General features: G+C 39.7%; 1 protein-coding gene and 1 long non-coding RNA gene across 3 annotated transcripts; both read right to left on the reverse strand.

Annotated features, from left to right (window-relative positions):
* Window positions 1–2,373: 2,373 nt before the first annotated feature.
* LOC106096492 (uncharacterized) lies at window positions 2,374–7,515 on the reverse strand. Of its 2 annotated transcripts, XR_001222895.3 has the most exons (5): window positions 6,979–7,515; window positions 5,630–5,703; window positions 4,886–4,952; window positions 4,543–4,654; window positions 2,374–4,396 (listed from the first exon to the last, which is right to left on the reverse strand). It is a non-coding gene; the product is annotated as an uncharacterized LOC106096492 (long non-coding RNA). The 2 variants fall into 2 exon arrangements; XR_002062995.2 differs by having other exon boundaries at window positions 2,374–4,952.
* Window positions 7,516–9,426: 1,911 nt separating this feature from the next.
* On the reverse strand, window positions 9,427–13,496 carry LOC100696563 (protein phosphatase 1, regulatory subunit 15B-like). The gene is made up of 3 exons (XM_003455390.5): window positions 13,071–13,496; window positions 11,219–12,534; window positions 9,427–10,344 (listed from the first exon to the last, which is right to left on the reverse strand). Exons 1-3 carry the CDS (start codon window positions 13,231–13,233, stop codon window positions 10,120–10,122), a joined length of 1,704 nt encoding a protein of 567 aa, XP_003455438.1. The 5' UTR covers window positions 13,234–13,496; the 3' UTR covers window positions 9,427–10,119.
* Between the last annotated feature and the right edge of the window lie 4,031 nt (window positions 13,497–17,527).

Raw genomic sequence — 17,527 nt, forward strand, 5'->3', positions numbered from 1 at the left:
TAGAATCAGATGCCGGTTCTTTGTTGGGTCTTTGAAATATTTTGTTTTTCAGTTATAAATATAAAATGTGTATTACTGCAGCTTAACATCTGTCAATATGCAGTACACGGTACCATGATTTTGCACACTGCTGTTGAATCAACAGTTGACACTCTCTCAACAGTATCTGTGCATATCCTCACTGGTAAACCACCTAGAAAGAGGCCCTGGATCCTGCATGATCTTCTTCTTTCTTTCTCTTCCTGCATCCTTCTTTTACATGAGTGCACGCAATGTCTAATACACAGTGACACACACATAAAAAGATACATCCGCTCACCGACTGCCACACTCACTTCCCCGATGACTCCATTTCCTGGATTAGGGAGACTTTCAATTATTTTGAATTTTCTTTCATGCATTTTATTGTAGCATTTGTCATCATGCTGACATTTTTATTTTACTGTGCTTGTCCTTGTCATCTTGTGTTCACTCACTGTAATTTGTTGCTTCTCCACTCCAACGCATTCTAGAGAATGCAGTTTAATTCCTACTGGTTTTTGGCCCATTCAAAAATTATGTTATCATCTGGAGGAAAATATCTACTATGTGAAAAAAGTAGTCTCATCTTATGCAGTTTGACTAGAGAATACTGTGGGTTTTTTGGGTTTTTGGGTTTTTTTTACAAAGCAGACAGCAGCCAGCTGAGGTGTTTATCAGCCTGTGCCTGTTGCTCCCCTTCTTTCATTTATACTGCACAAAAACAGCAGTCACCAGGACATCCATTATCGCCAGTAGTGTGTGAAGCGCTGAAAGACACAAGAGAAAACAAAGAAAGCAAACACAGAGAAACAAGATACCCGGATCTGGATGCAGGATGGGAACACTGTGGATCTGTGTGTACACAAAGCTGCCAGCGAGGCAACAAAAATGCAGATGTGTGTCAAAGAAGCGGAACTGTTGTGGACTGAATTTTGACAATTGTGACGATACCTCACATAGAAAAGTATGTTTTTATACACATGAAATTCAAAGACTGAAATGAGTGACCATCTGTGAAGATTTTAAATGGGAAGTATGCTTGAATGAAATGACTCATATTTAATTTTTGAACCTCTAAAATCGTCCACCTCACTTAAAGAAACAGTCTCTTTTTTAGAAATTATTTTCTTGATGCATGTGTCATATCAAAAAGTTGTCTCTGAAAATAGCAGGCCAGTGAGGTAAAGAATAGTTTTCAAAATTCTCAAGCAATAAAACCTGCCTCAAGTAGCAGATCAATGTGAGATTAGTGAAACACACACACACACAGGAACCACACTAAGCAAACGCCACTCTGCTGACTTTCAAGAAGGACTCGCTGTTCCAGTCCAGAAGAGAAACTGCAGCAGCAGTTTTACATTAGCGATGTAAAACTCTTGATGTGTGCCATCTGCAGGTAAGGAAGGCAACAGCTGCAGGATTTTGACAGCTGTGCCACCTACAGACGGCTGCTGGCTGTTTTTGTCAGAAGGCTGAACAACAGAAATCTAAACATGAGTAGTAGCAATTCACTGTGGCCAGTAAATGGTTTTTCAGTGTAGAAGTGTGGCTGTTTCCCCAGAAGAATGTATCTTGGTAACTGCCTGAAAAGCCTTAGTTTAATGTCAACTTCAGTGTTTTTAATAATGCGAAATAAATAATAATAGATCCAGTCTCCAGGTTGAAAGAACAACCAAACAGATGCAAAAATTAATTGAATTTGACAGTTCTGTACCTTTTGGTATTTGAGGCTTTATTTCAGGTTTCATCTGTGGGGTCTGAGTCATCACTTTAAGTTTAACCCAAGATTTTTGGGGGAAACAGGACATTTTTTGAGGGTAAAGAATGTCTTCTTGATCATTTGGAAAGTTAGAATAACAAATGATCAAGAAGCACTCCGAGAGCACAAACCTCCGACATGGCAGCTCACTTACCTTTAAGGAAATAGCACAGTGTTTTCTCTGTATTCATTTTGTTTTCTTTGAGCTTTTTAAAAATCATTTAAGAAATGTTAGTGCAGTAAAAAAAAAAAAGTGCAAAGTGGAAGCAGTTGTTGTTTTCCCTGTTGAAACCCATTTAAATATACCTGACATAATTTCGACTATAATTATTTTTCATGTGGATTTATGTGGACATAATACATGTGTAGCATTAAATTCACTGTTTCGTAAACTTTGTTTAAAGGTTTACATGAAAACATGACAACCAAGTGAAAAACTTTTTTGATCAAAGGTTTATTATGTTTTCCAAAATAAAAAATACTCAGGAACATTGTACATGTATTTAAATATTTGTATTGTAACTGTTATAATGTATTTAAATGGTTATAACCTTTTACTGTAATGAACATAACAAAGTCATAATAAAATGATATTTAAAACACCCATATATAATTCTCTATATGCAGTCAATACAAATAATGGCAGTAAGAAACATAGTTTTGAATAGCTCTATATAGCATTATTATCACTTTGACCCATCTATTGACCTTGAAGGAAAGGTCAGAGGTGAAATGTGACATGATATTTTAAATCTTTATATGATACTTTCTATATGTTAACAATACACACCACACTTGTAAGAATCACAGTTTCTCAGCTCAGTTATAAGGCTTTTTGTCCATTTTCAACTACTAAATCATTAAGATGACCTTGAAGAACTTGGTGGATCGGAGGCAAATTTTAATGGATTGTTAACATGACCCCATTCTGAACCCCTGCAAAGTTGGACCAAAATTCATTCAAAACCTTTTGTGCTGTTGTGTTTACAGACGTAATGACAGAAGGCACGCCAGCAAACGCTAACAGAAAAACATAACCTCCATCATGGAGGTTAAAAATTATCTGTATCTAATTGCCTGAAGGTAGCGCAAGAGTTCAAATTGTTGTAACAACAGATGCAAAGTACCCTTGACTGCAGGAGGAAACATATTTAGGGTATATTGAAGCTGCTGGGGCCCTCCTGAAAGATAGCTTGCCCAGTGATCACTTCGCCTCACAGTGAGCATTCTTTTGTGGAGAATCTGTTTCCTGTCCAGCTTTCTCTGACACTTATTCTGGTGCTTCTGGGACTATTTTGTAGTTTTGTTTTAAGTCTTCAACTTGCTCATTCACTCTGGTGAAACTGCTAAACTCGGTTAATGTGTTTAAAATAGCAAAGCTAATATCAACACTTGAGCGCTTATCTGATTACTTTCTGACTCAACACAAAGGCATGCCATCACAGGAACATAACAGTATTACTTTGTGATTGTTTGAGCATCATATTACATCATTCGTCACCGTGAAGGAATTCTGAAGTAAGTCATGGCCACTCTGACCTGTGTTTTTTCAAAAATGCCAGAGAACCTGGTTTGGCTTTAAGTCCTCAGTAAACAGGGCTTTCAGACAGAAAGATAAATGTGCACAGAAACAATATCAGCCTTTATCTGCCCGCTCCCTCCTTTGCTCTCTCTTCTTGTAATGGGTAACCAAAGCTTTCAGGGATTCGAGGATGAGCCTTGGGGTCTGTGCCCTCGTCTAGATTGCATCAACAATTGTTGGCAGAACAGCAAAAACCTCAGGTGGCAAAGAGATTCACGGGAATGCTCAGAAGCACCCTTGATACGCCAGATAAACACACACAAACACACAGTTCAGCCGTACACTTTTTTGGCACCGTTCTCACTATTGTGTCTTATGTAAATGTGGGGTGAATAATGCATGGCTCTGCTCCATATGAGGGTTTGTAACTTGTGGAACAGCCCGCAGGCCTGGCAGAGCCTCACCCATCCTGTGTGGACTTCCTAAATGTTACAAACATCACCTGGAAAACCAAATTTGGAGCTTAACTTTTAGACTCCAACAACACAGGAAAAAAAGTAAAGTCATTGTTCTGTTAATTTCAGTCTTTCCAGCATTCAGCTGCTGAAAATGTGGCTATTCTGGCAGTATTAGTGAAAACATGTAAATACAAAGTTTACAGTCAGTTTAATGAAAAAAAAAAAGTCATCACAGTTAATTGTGCTTTCTTTGCTGTCTGTGTTATATAAGTCATAGTTAACTTTTTTGTTTTGTTTTTTGATTATCACCCGATGACTCATGAAATGTGTTCCCTTCACCAAGGCTGTTAAATGTGATCAAAACCTAAAAATTTGTGTTTCTCTGTCAAAAAAGACAAAAAAATGTTTTCTCCTTAGAAAGAAATCTGCCTGAAGTGAAAAGGTCAATATTTTTGAAACAATTTCACTATAAGTGTGAATTCTCTCCACTATGCTGCTCATATTTCCATTTCTGTTGTGAGAAATTATCCAGTCAGTTTCTTCAGAAGCCTTGCTGATGCCTACCGGACCATCTGGGACATTTTCAGCGTTATTCTGTCTCCCTCTGGTGGAGTTCAGATGGCATCTTCAAGCTGGCTATAGAGCAGAAAGCATATTAAGCTTATCATAATTGTCTGTTTTAGCTGATCTAGTATCCTGTAGCATATGTCCAAATTCAAAAGGATATGCAAAAATGTGTAAAAATTGTAATATAAATTCTACAAACAAATAAGTTAATTTACATGAAAATATTGGCATGTAGCTTCCTTTTACATCTCTGTGTGTGTTTGTGTGTCAGATCCAGGGCTCAAACGTAGGACTCTTAAGGCAGCACAGCTGAGTCAAAAAGTCTTCCTGAGCAACACAACACATGACAGACAGGCAGTAAAATACAGACATTCTGACAGAAGACAAGGAGAGACTATCATTACCTTCTTATAAGGAAAAAGAATTTTAAAAAATCCCAAGTAACATATGCACTGTACGTTGCAGGTTACAAAAAACACACACACACACAATCATTAATTAGTGAGCCCCCCATCTGCATTGATCATTGCACTAATATGCCTCATGGACAGGCTTAACCTCCGGATGTCATCCAGTGGGGCGGCTCCCGCTCTTCAATCACTGCTTCCTGGAGTTGCTGCTGAGTCTGTGGAGGAGAAACTCTGTTACTCAAGCGACTCTACACGTTGCAGGGCAGGCAACATGCCTGGTTGCCAAAAGTACAGGCAAAAATACAGGTATCATTTTGGTTATTACTGATTCATGACATATAATGATACACATGATATAAAAGGATACTGGGAAAGCCTGGAATAAATGTAAAAAAACAATGACTTTAATATATCTCTAAAGGCCTTTACTGAAAAAAAATGTATTGATTGAGTTAGCTGTAGGATAAACATCAAAATAATTCAATTCAGTTTTATTTGTACTGCATAAAATAACAACAGCAGTCGTCTCAAGGATCAGTAAGTTACACGATAGGGTGGGGCAAAGTCTCACAATGGGTTCACCTGAAACCTTGGCTGATGGAGATCCACACTTGTTTTCACACCCTGGCTCATGTGATTAGGCAGATGATCAATAGTGGGTCCACGACCCTCTTAGGAACGCTCCCAATAGGGCTTAAAAATCTGACACGCTCTACCATTTGCTCTTAGATCTGAAGGAGCTTTTCGGATGAGAGGTGAAATATCTTCAAGAAACTGAAAGAACTGCAGTCACTTTTCTCTCCAAGCTCCTTAGTTTATCATGACCTGGATGACTGAGAACCTTCACAGACATCATAAACTTAAATGTGAGGCTTTATGGACAAGAGCTCACCTTTTTAATACGACAACACTTCTAGTGATCCTGGTCAATCAGAAGCCTTTCCATCAGCTGGATCAGTGCAGGATCTCACAAAAAGCAGACTGGATTTGATTAAAGGGTAATTAGTTCTGTTTTCCCTTTGACAGCATTGAAAACTGGTGAACATAAAGAGAGACTAATGCAGTCTTAGTGCCGAAAAATCATGCTGAGCACTACTGTCACTACTGTAACCATCACCTTCTCAAACACCAGTGGATTAGTTGGTTTTGCAAGTTGGAAAAATCATGATCATGATAATAATTAAAAAAACAAAAACAAAAACAATAACCCTAAAACATTTCAGTAAAGTACTGCAAATGTCATTTTGTGCCACGGGGATTGACCGAAAAATGAACTTCCTTGTTTTGTATCCAGCAGGGAATTTTGTTGCATGTCATTACCTCTCTCTCTCGCTCTCTTTCTCTCTCGCTACATTCATTTCCTGTTAAAAATTAAGCCAAAGTCTAGTTCCTTAAAAGTTGTGAAATGTGCATGCCTTTCTGTTTATTTGCCTTGCACAAACAGCTGTTCCCTTTTGTATGCAGGTCCAAACAGATTAAAACTCTGCAGATGCCTTAATCTAATTTTAGACTCAGGCCTAACATTGGCCTAAAACTGGGTTCTCTTTTGAGTTAAATCAACAGCAAGTCATAGAAAAAACACCAACATGAACAACAAAACCCCTTTGGCGTGATGTTATCAGCTTCACCACATGAGGGCAGCAGACCTACATCATTTCTTTTTGTCCACATTGCCTTGTGCATCAGAGAAATGACTAATGACCATACTGGATGTCCAGATATGGTCATCTAGTTGCGGAAGTAAGCACCAAATATACATGCCATTACAGGAAAGACTATTTTGAGTTACAGATTAATGTTTCAGAGAAGGCTGGAAGCTAATAAAAAAACAAAAAACAAAAAACAAAACAAGAAGTCACGTTATAAATATGCTGTTGTCGGTTTTAAACGGCGAGCCCATGAATGTGAATAACATGAATAACTGATGCATTCACGTGACTCTTAAAACAGCGCGACAGGGGTCTGCAGCACATCTTGTAGCCGTTTCTTGCTGTCATCAATTAGTAACCATGGTGCCTATGTGTGCTATGTCACGTACCAGAAGACAGTTGAAGAGGGCAATGTCCCCTAGTGGTTAAATTTAAACACGACATCTAAATTCAGCTCCAGCTTGAACCATCTGTCTGTGTATCGTCTGGGTGTTGCTCAGACGCACTAATCCACATAAATGGGCTATATACGGCCATGGATCACTGTTTACCACATAGCTTCATGTCTGACTGTGCAATACTTCATACTTACTTAAGGAGGTGGATCTTAGGGAGAAAATAATAGGGAGAAAGATAATAACAGTAAGCATTTCTTTGATTACTGTTTTCATCCATGCACTTAAATTGGTGGTGAACCACTCCTTATGTTGCTCTCTCTGGAGCCGGTTGAAGAAAGGACCGTTTAGTTGATTTTGTTGATCGGTGAGTGAGACAAAGAGTATTCTCCGTGGCGCATTCAATTTCAATATTGAACAAAAGGGTTGTGAAATCATTTGAATCACAAACAGCAAGTTTAAAAGGGAACATGTGTCTCAAAGAGAGAGTATAGATGAACCAAACAACACATCTTATTACACAGACAGCCTGGATCATGTAATCCATGTAATGGGCAGGACAAACAGACTTGTTGCGTTTTGTATTTCATGCACTCTGTCTGTATGAGGTGGTGTCAGACACAATAGCTGCTGGTAGGTTGCATCATCAGCTAATTGTGACCCAGGAGATACCCTTCTCTGGCAGGCGAGTAAGAGGGGGCAACCGAATGTTTGTGTGTGTGTGTGTGTGTGTGTGTGTGTGTGTGTGTGTGTGTGTGTGTGTACATGTGCGTGTGTGTGTTTGACTGAAAGCCCACTGCCTCTGCTGTTGCTGCTGCTTCCACCACTGCTGCAATCACCTGCAATCCTTTCAACGCCTCGCCACTCCTGCCGGTTGCCTGGAGACGGGGTCGCCTAGGCCACTGAGCTAATGGTACTGGGAGCAGATGAGGAGGAGAAAGATGGAGACAGAGATACAAAGAGAGGGGAGTGGGTTAAAGAAGAAAATGGGAAGAAAGGAAGGGATCGACAAAGGAGAAGCTGCTATATTCATCCTGGAATCGTGAAGTGATGAGCTTCATTTGGCCCTCATAACTGTCTGTGTCTTCTTGTAGTGCCCTTGAGCAGGGCATAGAATTCTTGGTTGGTTATTCAGTGTTAAGCCAGTCATGTCATGTCTGACTGTGAAATCAGACAGGCAGGCTAAAGGAAATTAGAGGGACAGATGCACCTCCCCCACCTTCACCACCCTGTATGCAAACACCAAAAAAAAAAAAAAAAACCCCATAGATGTGAAAATTTGTTTTTCAGCTTACAGACGATGTTATCAGGCCAGACTCTGAGAACAAAAGCAAAGCATCCAGAAAATGTACTCTCTTAACAAAATTCATTCCACAGCCTTGCACTCTGAAAAACAAGCATGTTTTGATGTCTGTAAAGAACATGGACGGTCTGAGCACATCGTGTGAAAGACTTTCACATGTTTTTAGAGCTAAAAGAATAAATTTAATAGCAGATCATATTTAGATGAAAGGCCATCACAAGCAGTACAGAGTTCTTGTTCCCATAAAAGCTCTCAGTGTGTCTGTCTCGGTCGTTTGGATTTCTGATAAATGGATTTCATACTCTTTTTCAGATTTTTAGACTGAGTTAAAATAAAGTTCTGGCTTGAACTATTTTTGGTGCTGTTAAATGTATGAAATAACCCAAGTTAGTGATATTAAAGTATAATGAACTCCACTCATTATGGGGGTGGGCAAGACTGTAGCAGATGGTGAATAACATACACAACATGCTGCGAGGGGAGGAGGTGGTGGGAGATCAGCAGTAGGTTTACCACTGCGTTGACACAGCAACAATGTCAGCGATTGCTCACCTTTGCACCATGGTGTGTGCACATATGGGAGGGGACGGGGATGGGGTGGGGAGACCTGCTAATTGATTTCATCCCTCAGGAAAGTCATTTCATCATACTTTGTGTTTTTAACCCTTGTCTTACGACAGCCTTACGGCAGCCACTCTGCACGGAGACTCACATCCCAGTGGGAAATTATTAGCTCCTGTGTGCATGTGTGTGGTAACATGCAAGGGAAAACACATAAGAAGGAAGTGAAATATATATATTCAGATAGGGAGCAGGTCAAAGTCATCACTTTGTATACAATAAAACTGTCTTGCAGACCTCCAGTTACCAAGCAACTGTGATCCCCTTTTGAACTGTAAATCACCTTATCAGTAATGCAAAGCAAGTAATGCACTTACCTTTATCTCTTCAGTGGTTGAAGTCCCACAAAGGCACATGCTTTGTTGGAAGTTTCACACCCTGGATGACCACACTGGGTGTGTCCAGATGGGGTCAAAAGGTTAAACCAGTTTGTTTGGTCAGAATCAGGCTGGAGGTGCTGATATCCACGCTTTCTTTTCAGAATGCAGAGAAACTCGTCTTTCTCTGCATGTTTATACAACCCCACACCATGTTTGTGTCATTCACACTTTGAATCTCATCACTTTTGCAGTGATTCACTTATTTTTCAGCATTGTGTTGTTTGCAAATTTCTGGGACCTCAGGGCCATCATTACTTCACTGATTTCTGATACATGAACTAATTTCTTTTTTGTCCAATCGTTTGTCAGGTTGTGACAAAAGCCAAACAGGAAAAAAAAAGTTACAATGTAACAAATTTTATTGATTCAGAGGACCCAATGATCAACTTGCTCGGGACAGTCTGGCTACATGATGTTATCGTGACAAGTTGAGTCACAGAGGACAAAGTGTTCTCCAGCAAACACAATCAGATAAACGCCCATCTTCACATTCAGCACTAAAAGCTGCCATTTATGTGCAGGAATATAAGAAAATACAAGACAAAAACTGAAATATCAAATCCTAAAGTTTTAACAGTAAGACAAGAATTGCACCAGAACCTGACGCGTATCCATCATGCTTAACAAAACTTCTCAAAACACTTTGCAATATAGAGCTCTGCTTTTTTTGTGATATGATTTTCTACTTTTTTCTACAGTCACCACTGTGGTTTCTTCACACATAAAAACTGCTGAAAACAAAAGGTAAAAATAAATGGCAAACTTCACCAATAAGTTACATTACTAGGTCATTATATAAGGCATACAAAAACAACATTCCACACAGTAATGCTGAGCTTAAAATGAGAAAGTGTCAGTCAGTGCAACAGTTACACAATGTATAAAACCTTCTGAGGTACAAAGTTGTTCAACTCGACACCAAACATTTTACGTTGGCCTAACATCAAAATTCTAATTGGCCTAAATCAAAAATCACTGTTGCATTGCAACCAATCACAAGTTCTCATCCTAAAAGGAAATAAAACATTCAGTGTTCAGGACCCTTTTGTTTTTTTCAAGGCACTGTCCAGGTAGGCCCGCATGTTCTCTCTGTGGGTCTGGGTGAAACAGTGGCCAATGACCTGCTCCAATTTATCAATTCGCCTCCGGAAGCGGTCACGGTCTCGTGCCATCTCTTCCCAGTGTCCTTTACGAGACGCCTGTCGCGCAAACGGCCAGGTCCGCATGACATGGACTTTGACAACAGGAGAAAATCGAACCTGAAATTCAGAAGAATTATATTATAGTTTACTGAACAATACTGGATGTCATATGATGTTTAAGTGCTTGTATTTAGGGATTATAAACTTTAAATATCTAAAAGCTAGTGAACTCTTTCCAACTCCAAGTACTGATTTTTCTAATATGACGTGACACTGTCTAATCATAAGACCTCTGTGCTAACTTTGCAATACTGCTGCAACTCGATACACACGGAAGTTAGTCTCTCCTGACTCGCTGGTGTCACATGACTGGCTTAGTCATGACGACCAGTGTTGCTAAGCGAAAACAAACAACTCTGCTTAAGACACTCAGTCTGGAGGAAGGAATAAACTGATATCTTTATCTCTGTGTCACACACACAGTACGTGAGTCAGCAGTAGGCCCCTCCTCTTCATGATATTAACATTCTAACTTTAAATATGAGATCACCTCCTCTTCTATATATTTGTCTGGGTCAGGGATGGGCAACTCTAGGCCTCGAGTGCCGGTGTCCTGCAGGTTTTAGATGTGTCCTCGATCCAACACAGCTGATTCAAATGGCTAAATGACCTCCTCAACATGTCTTGAAGTTCTCCAGAGGCCTGGGAATGAACTAATCATTTGATTCAGGTGCGTTGACACAGGGTGATATCTAAAACCTACAGGACACTGGCACTCGAGGCCTGGAGTTGCCTACCCCTGGTTTGGGTCAATGAACTGAGTGTTTTCATGTGATTTCTGACAATATGTTTACACAATCATTCGGTTTAATATATTTAGCCCACAGCTAAAAAAAAAATAATAATTACACCAAAACTTTTGTATTTGGGTTCCTTTAACATTTCCATGTGGAAAAAGTGTAAAAATAAGAAGAAATTATCAGATAATTACCTTCTTCTGGGTGGTGTCAGCCTTGCTTTCTTTCGTCTCTGAAGTTGGTGTGGGTGTTTGTCCAGATCTTTTCCAGGGCACTAGTATAGTCTCTGGATGGGAGTGATGCTTTGTCTGCCTCTCTGGCAGCACAGGCTTCTGGGGTGCTTTTGCCCATTTCTTTGCTTTTGTGGATGAATTTGGTGTGTGTTGAACATCAAGAACATCTGAATCATCGTCTTGCAGGAGTGTTAGTTTTGGAGAGCTCTGAAGGGGGGCCTGGAAGTTCAAAGGGTGGTAAGGGTCATCCTTTAGGCAGAGAGATTTCCACAGTGATTCTTCATCATCTTCGGATGAAGGGGGGATGGTGCTCTCCTTCTCCTCTGTGTCTGTGTCAGATTTTGGGGTTTCGCAATTAGAGAACGTAGTGGCTTGGGGAGCTGTGCTGCTGATTGTGCATGCAGTGAAACACATGGGATTGTAAGGGTCTTCAGGACTGCTGAAAAAGTCCCAGAGCCTCTCACTTTCCTCCTTGTCGATGTCAGGGCTCGAACCATCTGAACTGGCCCAACTGCTCCAACTGCTTTCGCTGTCGGAGCGACAGACCCAGTTCTTCAGGCCTTGAGACCCCATCATTTCCTCACTGGCCTTGCTTACGGACATGAGGTCGGTATCGCTACAGTCTTTTACTTCACTTTTTCTTTTGTCCATATCTGTGTTAGTTGAAATGCAGGCGGAGAAAAAGAAAGGGTTGTAAGGATCACTGGATTTTGACAGAGATTCCCAAAGTGCTTTACTTTCGTCACTCTCAAATTCTACTGTGTTCTGGTCTTCCTCACTGCTCCAGTGAGAGTTTCTATCTTCTTCTGATGTGTCCTGCTTGAAAACTTTTTCCTTGGAAATATCCCGTTTGAGGTCTTCCTCACTACTTTTTTGGAAGGTGTCGTTTGAACCTGAGTCCTCGCCACTCGACACAAAGAAGTTCCAGTCGCCAGGGAAGCCCATTTTCCAGCCAGACTGGTGTCCAAGAAAGATGCCCTCTTCGTTGCCAGCTGTTCTGGACACAAACTCATCCACAAGCCCGCAACACAGGTCGTCAGCACGGAGACTGGACAGCAAGGCTTCAGCAGTGGATTTCCCAGCAAAGGGGTCACCAACGTCAGCACAGAAGTTGGAGAGGGGATTTGAACCACCAACCATGACGCCGTTGTCTCCCTCAAACAAAGAGGTGAAGAGGAATGATTCTGTTGGGTTTGTGGCTGTGGTCATGTGCTGGATATGCTGACCAGTCTCATCTGTGATTCTCACGTGAACCTCAAATCTGAACATTTGGAAAACTGGAAGAAGAAAACAAAAAACACTTTTAAGTACAATAAAAATTTAATCAAGTTACATTTTCTGAAGAAATAATTATTCCATTCATGCTATGACGTCAAGACAAGGTTTGTGTTTGTACTGCAGTTTTACGTATTATTTCAAAGAAGGTTTACTGAGTGTAACATACAAGTCCGTGTGTTGTACTTCAAGTGTTTTACGGGAAGTGTTACTGTGATGGCTAAACAATGTTCAAATGCTGAGAACGCACGTAAACATCGCGGAAGTTGGAAAAGAAACACCTCTACAAAGAAATTAAATCGAGGAACTATTCAGTAGACAGTAAAACACAGCATAGTGTCACCCCCATAGAATATTAAGTTTGCTAAAACGTATGTCGTTTAATGACAGTTACTATATTTAAAAAACTAAACATATCTTACACCTACACAGTGGTCATTGGACTTTCCAACAGTAAACACACCAAAGGTTAACCTTAGCAGCCATAAAGTGGGCGTAAGACGCAAGGGAAAAACTTTTGATTTCGTCTCACTCTTACCTGACACGAAAGTGTAGTAAATGACTTGAACCAGCAACCGAAGCTGTTCCCACAGCACGGTGAGCATCTGTTTAGTCCACGGCAGAAGCGCCATCCCTCCGCTGCCAAACCTTTCCATCGCCGTGCGCTCAGAGCTAGTCTGGGAACCAACAACCGTAGCCATTTTCACGTCTTTCTTCTCGAGTTTCGGCGGCTGTGTTGAACACAACTCTTCACGTATTCTGGTATTCCTCGTCGAAAACCAAGAGATTTCGCGTATTCGTCGGTGACAGATATGCGTCGATGTTTTGTCGCTTCATTTTTCGGCAAGACTGTGCCATTTTTTGGTCTCCTTCGTCAAATGTTCTCATGTATTTTCTCCATGTTCTTCAGTTGTATTTTCATCGTTGTAGTAGCAAGAGTTGAATGTCGCGAGGTTGCAACACCACCCGTTAATATAAACATACTGACGTCACACCGCACCGTGATTGGACAGTACCCTGCTCGTCTGGTTACGCCTTCCACAGGTCACGTAACGTGACGCATAGAAAGTGCCCGTAATTTCCTCAGCTTCCTGGAAAACCCGGGTTTAAAAGTGAAATTTAGATAATAACGAAAACTTACCCAGAGATAAAAACAAAATATATATAGATTGCAGCATTTCATTCATTGAATTGACTTTCACTTTCCTTGCGTGAGACGTTTTTTGGTTGAATGTTTTCCTTTACAAACGCATAAAGTGATGCAGATATCAAAGCGGGGAGATCAGTGTATAAAATGGAAATTTACCCAATAAATGTATTTTTGTTAGATTTTACTATCACTTATTCCACCTTTTGTCCCAGGGAAGTGGAAAAAGAGTTAACTTTGGAATTAATATTTAAACATTAGGCGCAAATTATGTTTTAGAGTAGAAACATCTGATGAGTAGCAGCTGTGCTCAAAAGAGTTGTCATGCTGTTATAAACAGGCAACACTGGAGTGTGCTAGCTCTTTATGTTTTGTGTGTACATCCACAGCCTACTGACCAATCAATACTCCAGAAAATAGCATCATCGTTCGTAGAAGATCCCTTGGACCTCTGCAGGGAGATAAGGGGGGAACGTCATTCATTGAAGGCAGTTTAACTTTCCTTTTGTGACACTTTCTTGGTTGAATAATTTCTTTTTCAAACCCATCTACATAAACAAAAGCCTATTGTTTGGCATAATGTAATGCAGATATCAAAGCAGGGAGATCAGTGCATAAATGGCAATGTACCCAATAAATGTATTTTTGCTAGAGTTTACTTTCTATGTTATTTATCCCACATTTTTGTCTCCTTTGAAATGGAAGAAGAGTTAACTTTGGAATTAATCTGTGAACATTTAGACACTGCAAATTATATGTAACAGTTGACAGTTTCCCAGATGAGCTTCATATATAGATATAGATGTTCAGACAAATTTATTTCTCAATTTCTTCTTTCTCTTGGCAGCAAGTGATATTCCAATAATTTAATTTAATTCAAAAAGAAAAACACCTACACTGTACTTGTTGACTTCATATAAAATTGTGTACGTAAACTAAGCCTATGTTTGAATTATGTTTGTTATATATCATCTTTACTCTCAAACCCTTATTCAGCACAGAGTTTGCAGCTGAGAAAATAAAAACTAAAAACTTTTGGGAGCAGGTTAGGTTTATAATAAGTGCTGATTGATCCTTTTATTCACAGCATGTTTTAAAGTGGACATGAAACACTACATGTATTGAGGCTAATTACACTATGGAGCCCACCTCTAAAATCGGTCATAGATTTAACTCTGTCTGTAAGCTGGATTTAAGAAATAATTGCTCTGTTTGAAGTTTCTAGGAAATGTGTAGCACCATCTTGTGCCAGTACAGAATGTGATGTTACTACTAGGTTGTTTGGTTGCCGCTAATTCATTTTCCCTTTACACGTGATGTCAGAGCTACTGGGAAACGCCCACCTGGCGAGCAACAACAGTATTGTGTCCCTTTGCCTTACAACCAATCTTTGACCACCTTCCGAGTTTAACTTAACCAAAATGCCAGATAGTTGCTATGCTATTGGATGCACTAAAAAGCAATCTAAGGGGGGTCGTTTTTGTAATGATTTTTGAGTTAAAAATAAAACAAGGACATGCTGTCCACTTTCACTCTGTTTCTTTAGCACTAAGTGATTGTTCATTGCTGGCTTGCTGCACTGAAACAGTAGAATCCACCTGTTAGCCATGATGTTTGGGTTTGTAGAGCACTTTATAAATGAGGACTGTGTGGTGGAGAGATTGTGATTTACCAGACTGACAAGCTGACGTGCGATACTGTCCCCCCCCTTTCATTTTTCCTCACTGGGTGAGCTGTACAGGCCGAGGCGCACAATCAACTAGCAGAGTATATATCCTCAAGATTAAATATATGTAAAGAAAATGATGAGGCCCCAGGTACAATTTGGGGTAAAAAGCCTGAAAAGGTAACGATGGTCTCACACTAGACCATATGACTAGAATAATTCCAGACTCTATGTGCTCCCTCAACCTAAAAGGGCATTCAGAGTCGTCATAACAAGACAATTTCATGTAACATCTGAAGAATTTTGTCGTATTATCGTCACTTTCACTCTTAGCTGTTTGTTGTGCTTGCAGCATTCCAAACATGTTTTCTCAACAGGAAAGTTGCAGAGTGCCCTCTGGTGGACAAATTATACAATGTCAACACTCATAACATGGTTGAAGGGTGTTTTTCTTTTGGATTCTTCCTTTTAAAATTTTGTCTACGGGCAGTTATAAATGTTGATACTTTTGCTACTGTAGCCCATCTGCTTCACTATGGATTACGATGTCCTAATGTTCATCATATACACTCAGAGCCAGCCACCAGACTATGTCCTAGACTATAGTATGAGTAATAATTATTTTATAGAAGAAAGCTGCAGCGCTAATTTCAAACAGATGAACACTTTGAATATGAGACAGTGTAATGCCACAAAAACCCAGCATTTATTACTGACTGAGCCTAATTAAAGTGATGTTATGCTTAGATGTCAACAAGTGCATCGCGCCTGTGGAGGTTCTCCATCCCTTCTTTGACTCAGACCAGTGATCAACATTCAGTTTGAAAACCACAAATGGGGTTGGGTAGGTCAATTCAGCAGCAAAATTACTGCTCCTTCTGCTTACCTATCCATTTTGATCAAATTTGGTTAAATTATACACACTAAATCTGTAAAACCAAATACTTATTTAATTCTGATTACAACAGCTTAATATTTCAACAAAAAAGGAATAATGATTGTATTGTTCCAACAATTATCAATTTGACATTTATTATATTTTACATTTATTATTTTTACTTTGTCATCATCTTCTAACCAGTCGCAGCAGATGGCTGTCTACTGAGGCTGAGCCTGGTTCTGCCGGAGGTTTCTTCCTGTTAAAAGGGAGGTTTTCCTCCCCACTATTGCCCCACTAAGTGCTTAGTCATAGGGAATTATCTGCTTGTTGGGGTGGCCAATACTTTAGAGCAGCCATTCCCGAAGAATACTGCAGTCCACTTGAAAAAAAATACAAAAACAAAAAACCCCTGAGGCCCACCGAATCTTAAATCTTCACTCTGATCAAAATACAAGATAAAGTGATGCATTTCCTTGAGAATTTAATTAGAAACACATCAACATCATAGGCTGTTGGTTATAAATTGCTAAAGCAACCCAATCATATGCTAAGTGATAAGAGCAATGTGTGACCCACTAGCCAGTGGGACACAAAAGTAAATTTAACTTAAAGTAATATCCTCCTATTAACAGTTTTAATTCACTGTTTAATTCACTGTTTCATTGTTCATACTTGTAATTTCAAACTGCAGATTTGCACCCCACACTTTGGGAGCCCCTGCTATAAGGGGAACCCCCCCCAACCCCGAAAAAACCCTATATGATTTTGAACTTGGGTGTAAGCCCAGTAAGTAATCACTGTGTTCAAGTTTCACTGTTATAAGAGGAGCAGCAATGTGGATTACGGAGGGATCAATGGGCGGACATCTTACCATTGCATAGCTTCATCAGTCTTTGCTACACCACGTTAACACAGACAATTTAAATACAACTTACTGTCTTATGTCACGATGAATAAACCAGTATGAACTAAATGTTGTTTGTAATTCTTAAAAAATGCATGCAAAGGCCTTGACACATGGCCTGAGGAAATTCAAATGTCTCTTCTAGAATCAATAGTCTTTTAGTATCTTCCACATATCATGCTTGCACACTGATGCCACAAATAGGATGAAACCTCAATACTTCAACTGTGTTGCTCTAACCGCTGGGTAACTGTTAATAGTTAAATGATATTGTTACATCTTAGATTATTTAGTACTTCAATTTTGTTTATAGACACAAGCTTTAAAAAGAGATCCTGAAATTCATCATAAAATGCTGTGAATGCAAACTACTTTTCATGTATTCAGCTGCTAGTTAG

The sequence above is a fragment of the Oreochromis niloticus genome, linkage group LG7, assembly GCF_001858045.2.
Source record: "Oreochromis niloticus isolate F11D_XX linkage group LG7, O_niloticus_UMD_NMBU, whole genome shotgun sequence".
Classification (NCBI taxonomy): Eukaryota; Metazoa; Chordata; class Actinopteri; order Cichliformes; family Cichlidae; genus Oreochromis; species Oreochromis niloticus.

Coding starts and splice junctions, on each gene's coding strand:
- LOC100696563 (XM_003455390.5), bottom strand. CDS start 13,233: ATGGCTACGGTTGTTGGTTCCCAGACTAGCTCTGAGCGCACGGCGATG. Junction 12,535..13,070: donor TTACTACACTTTCGTGTCAG/GTAAGAGTGAGA, acceptor TTCTTCTTCCAG/TTTTCCAAATGTTCAGATTT. Junction 10,345..11,218: donor CTGACACCACCCAGAAGAAG/GTAATTATCTGA, acceptor TCTGAATTTCAG/GTTCGATTTTCTCCTGTTGT.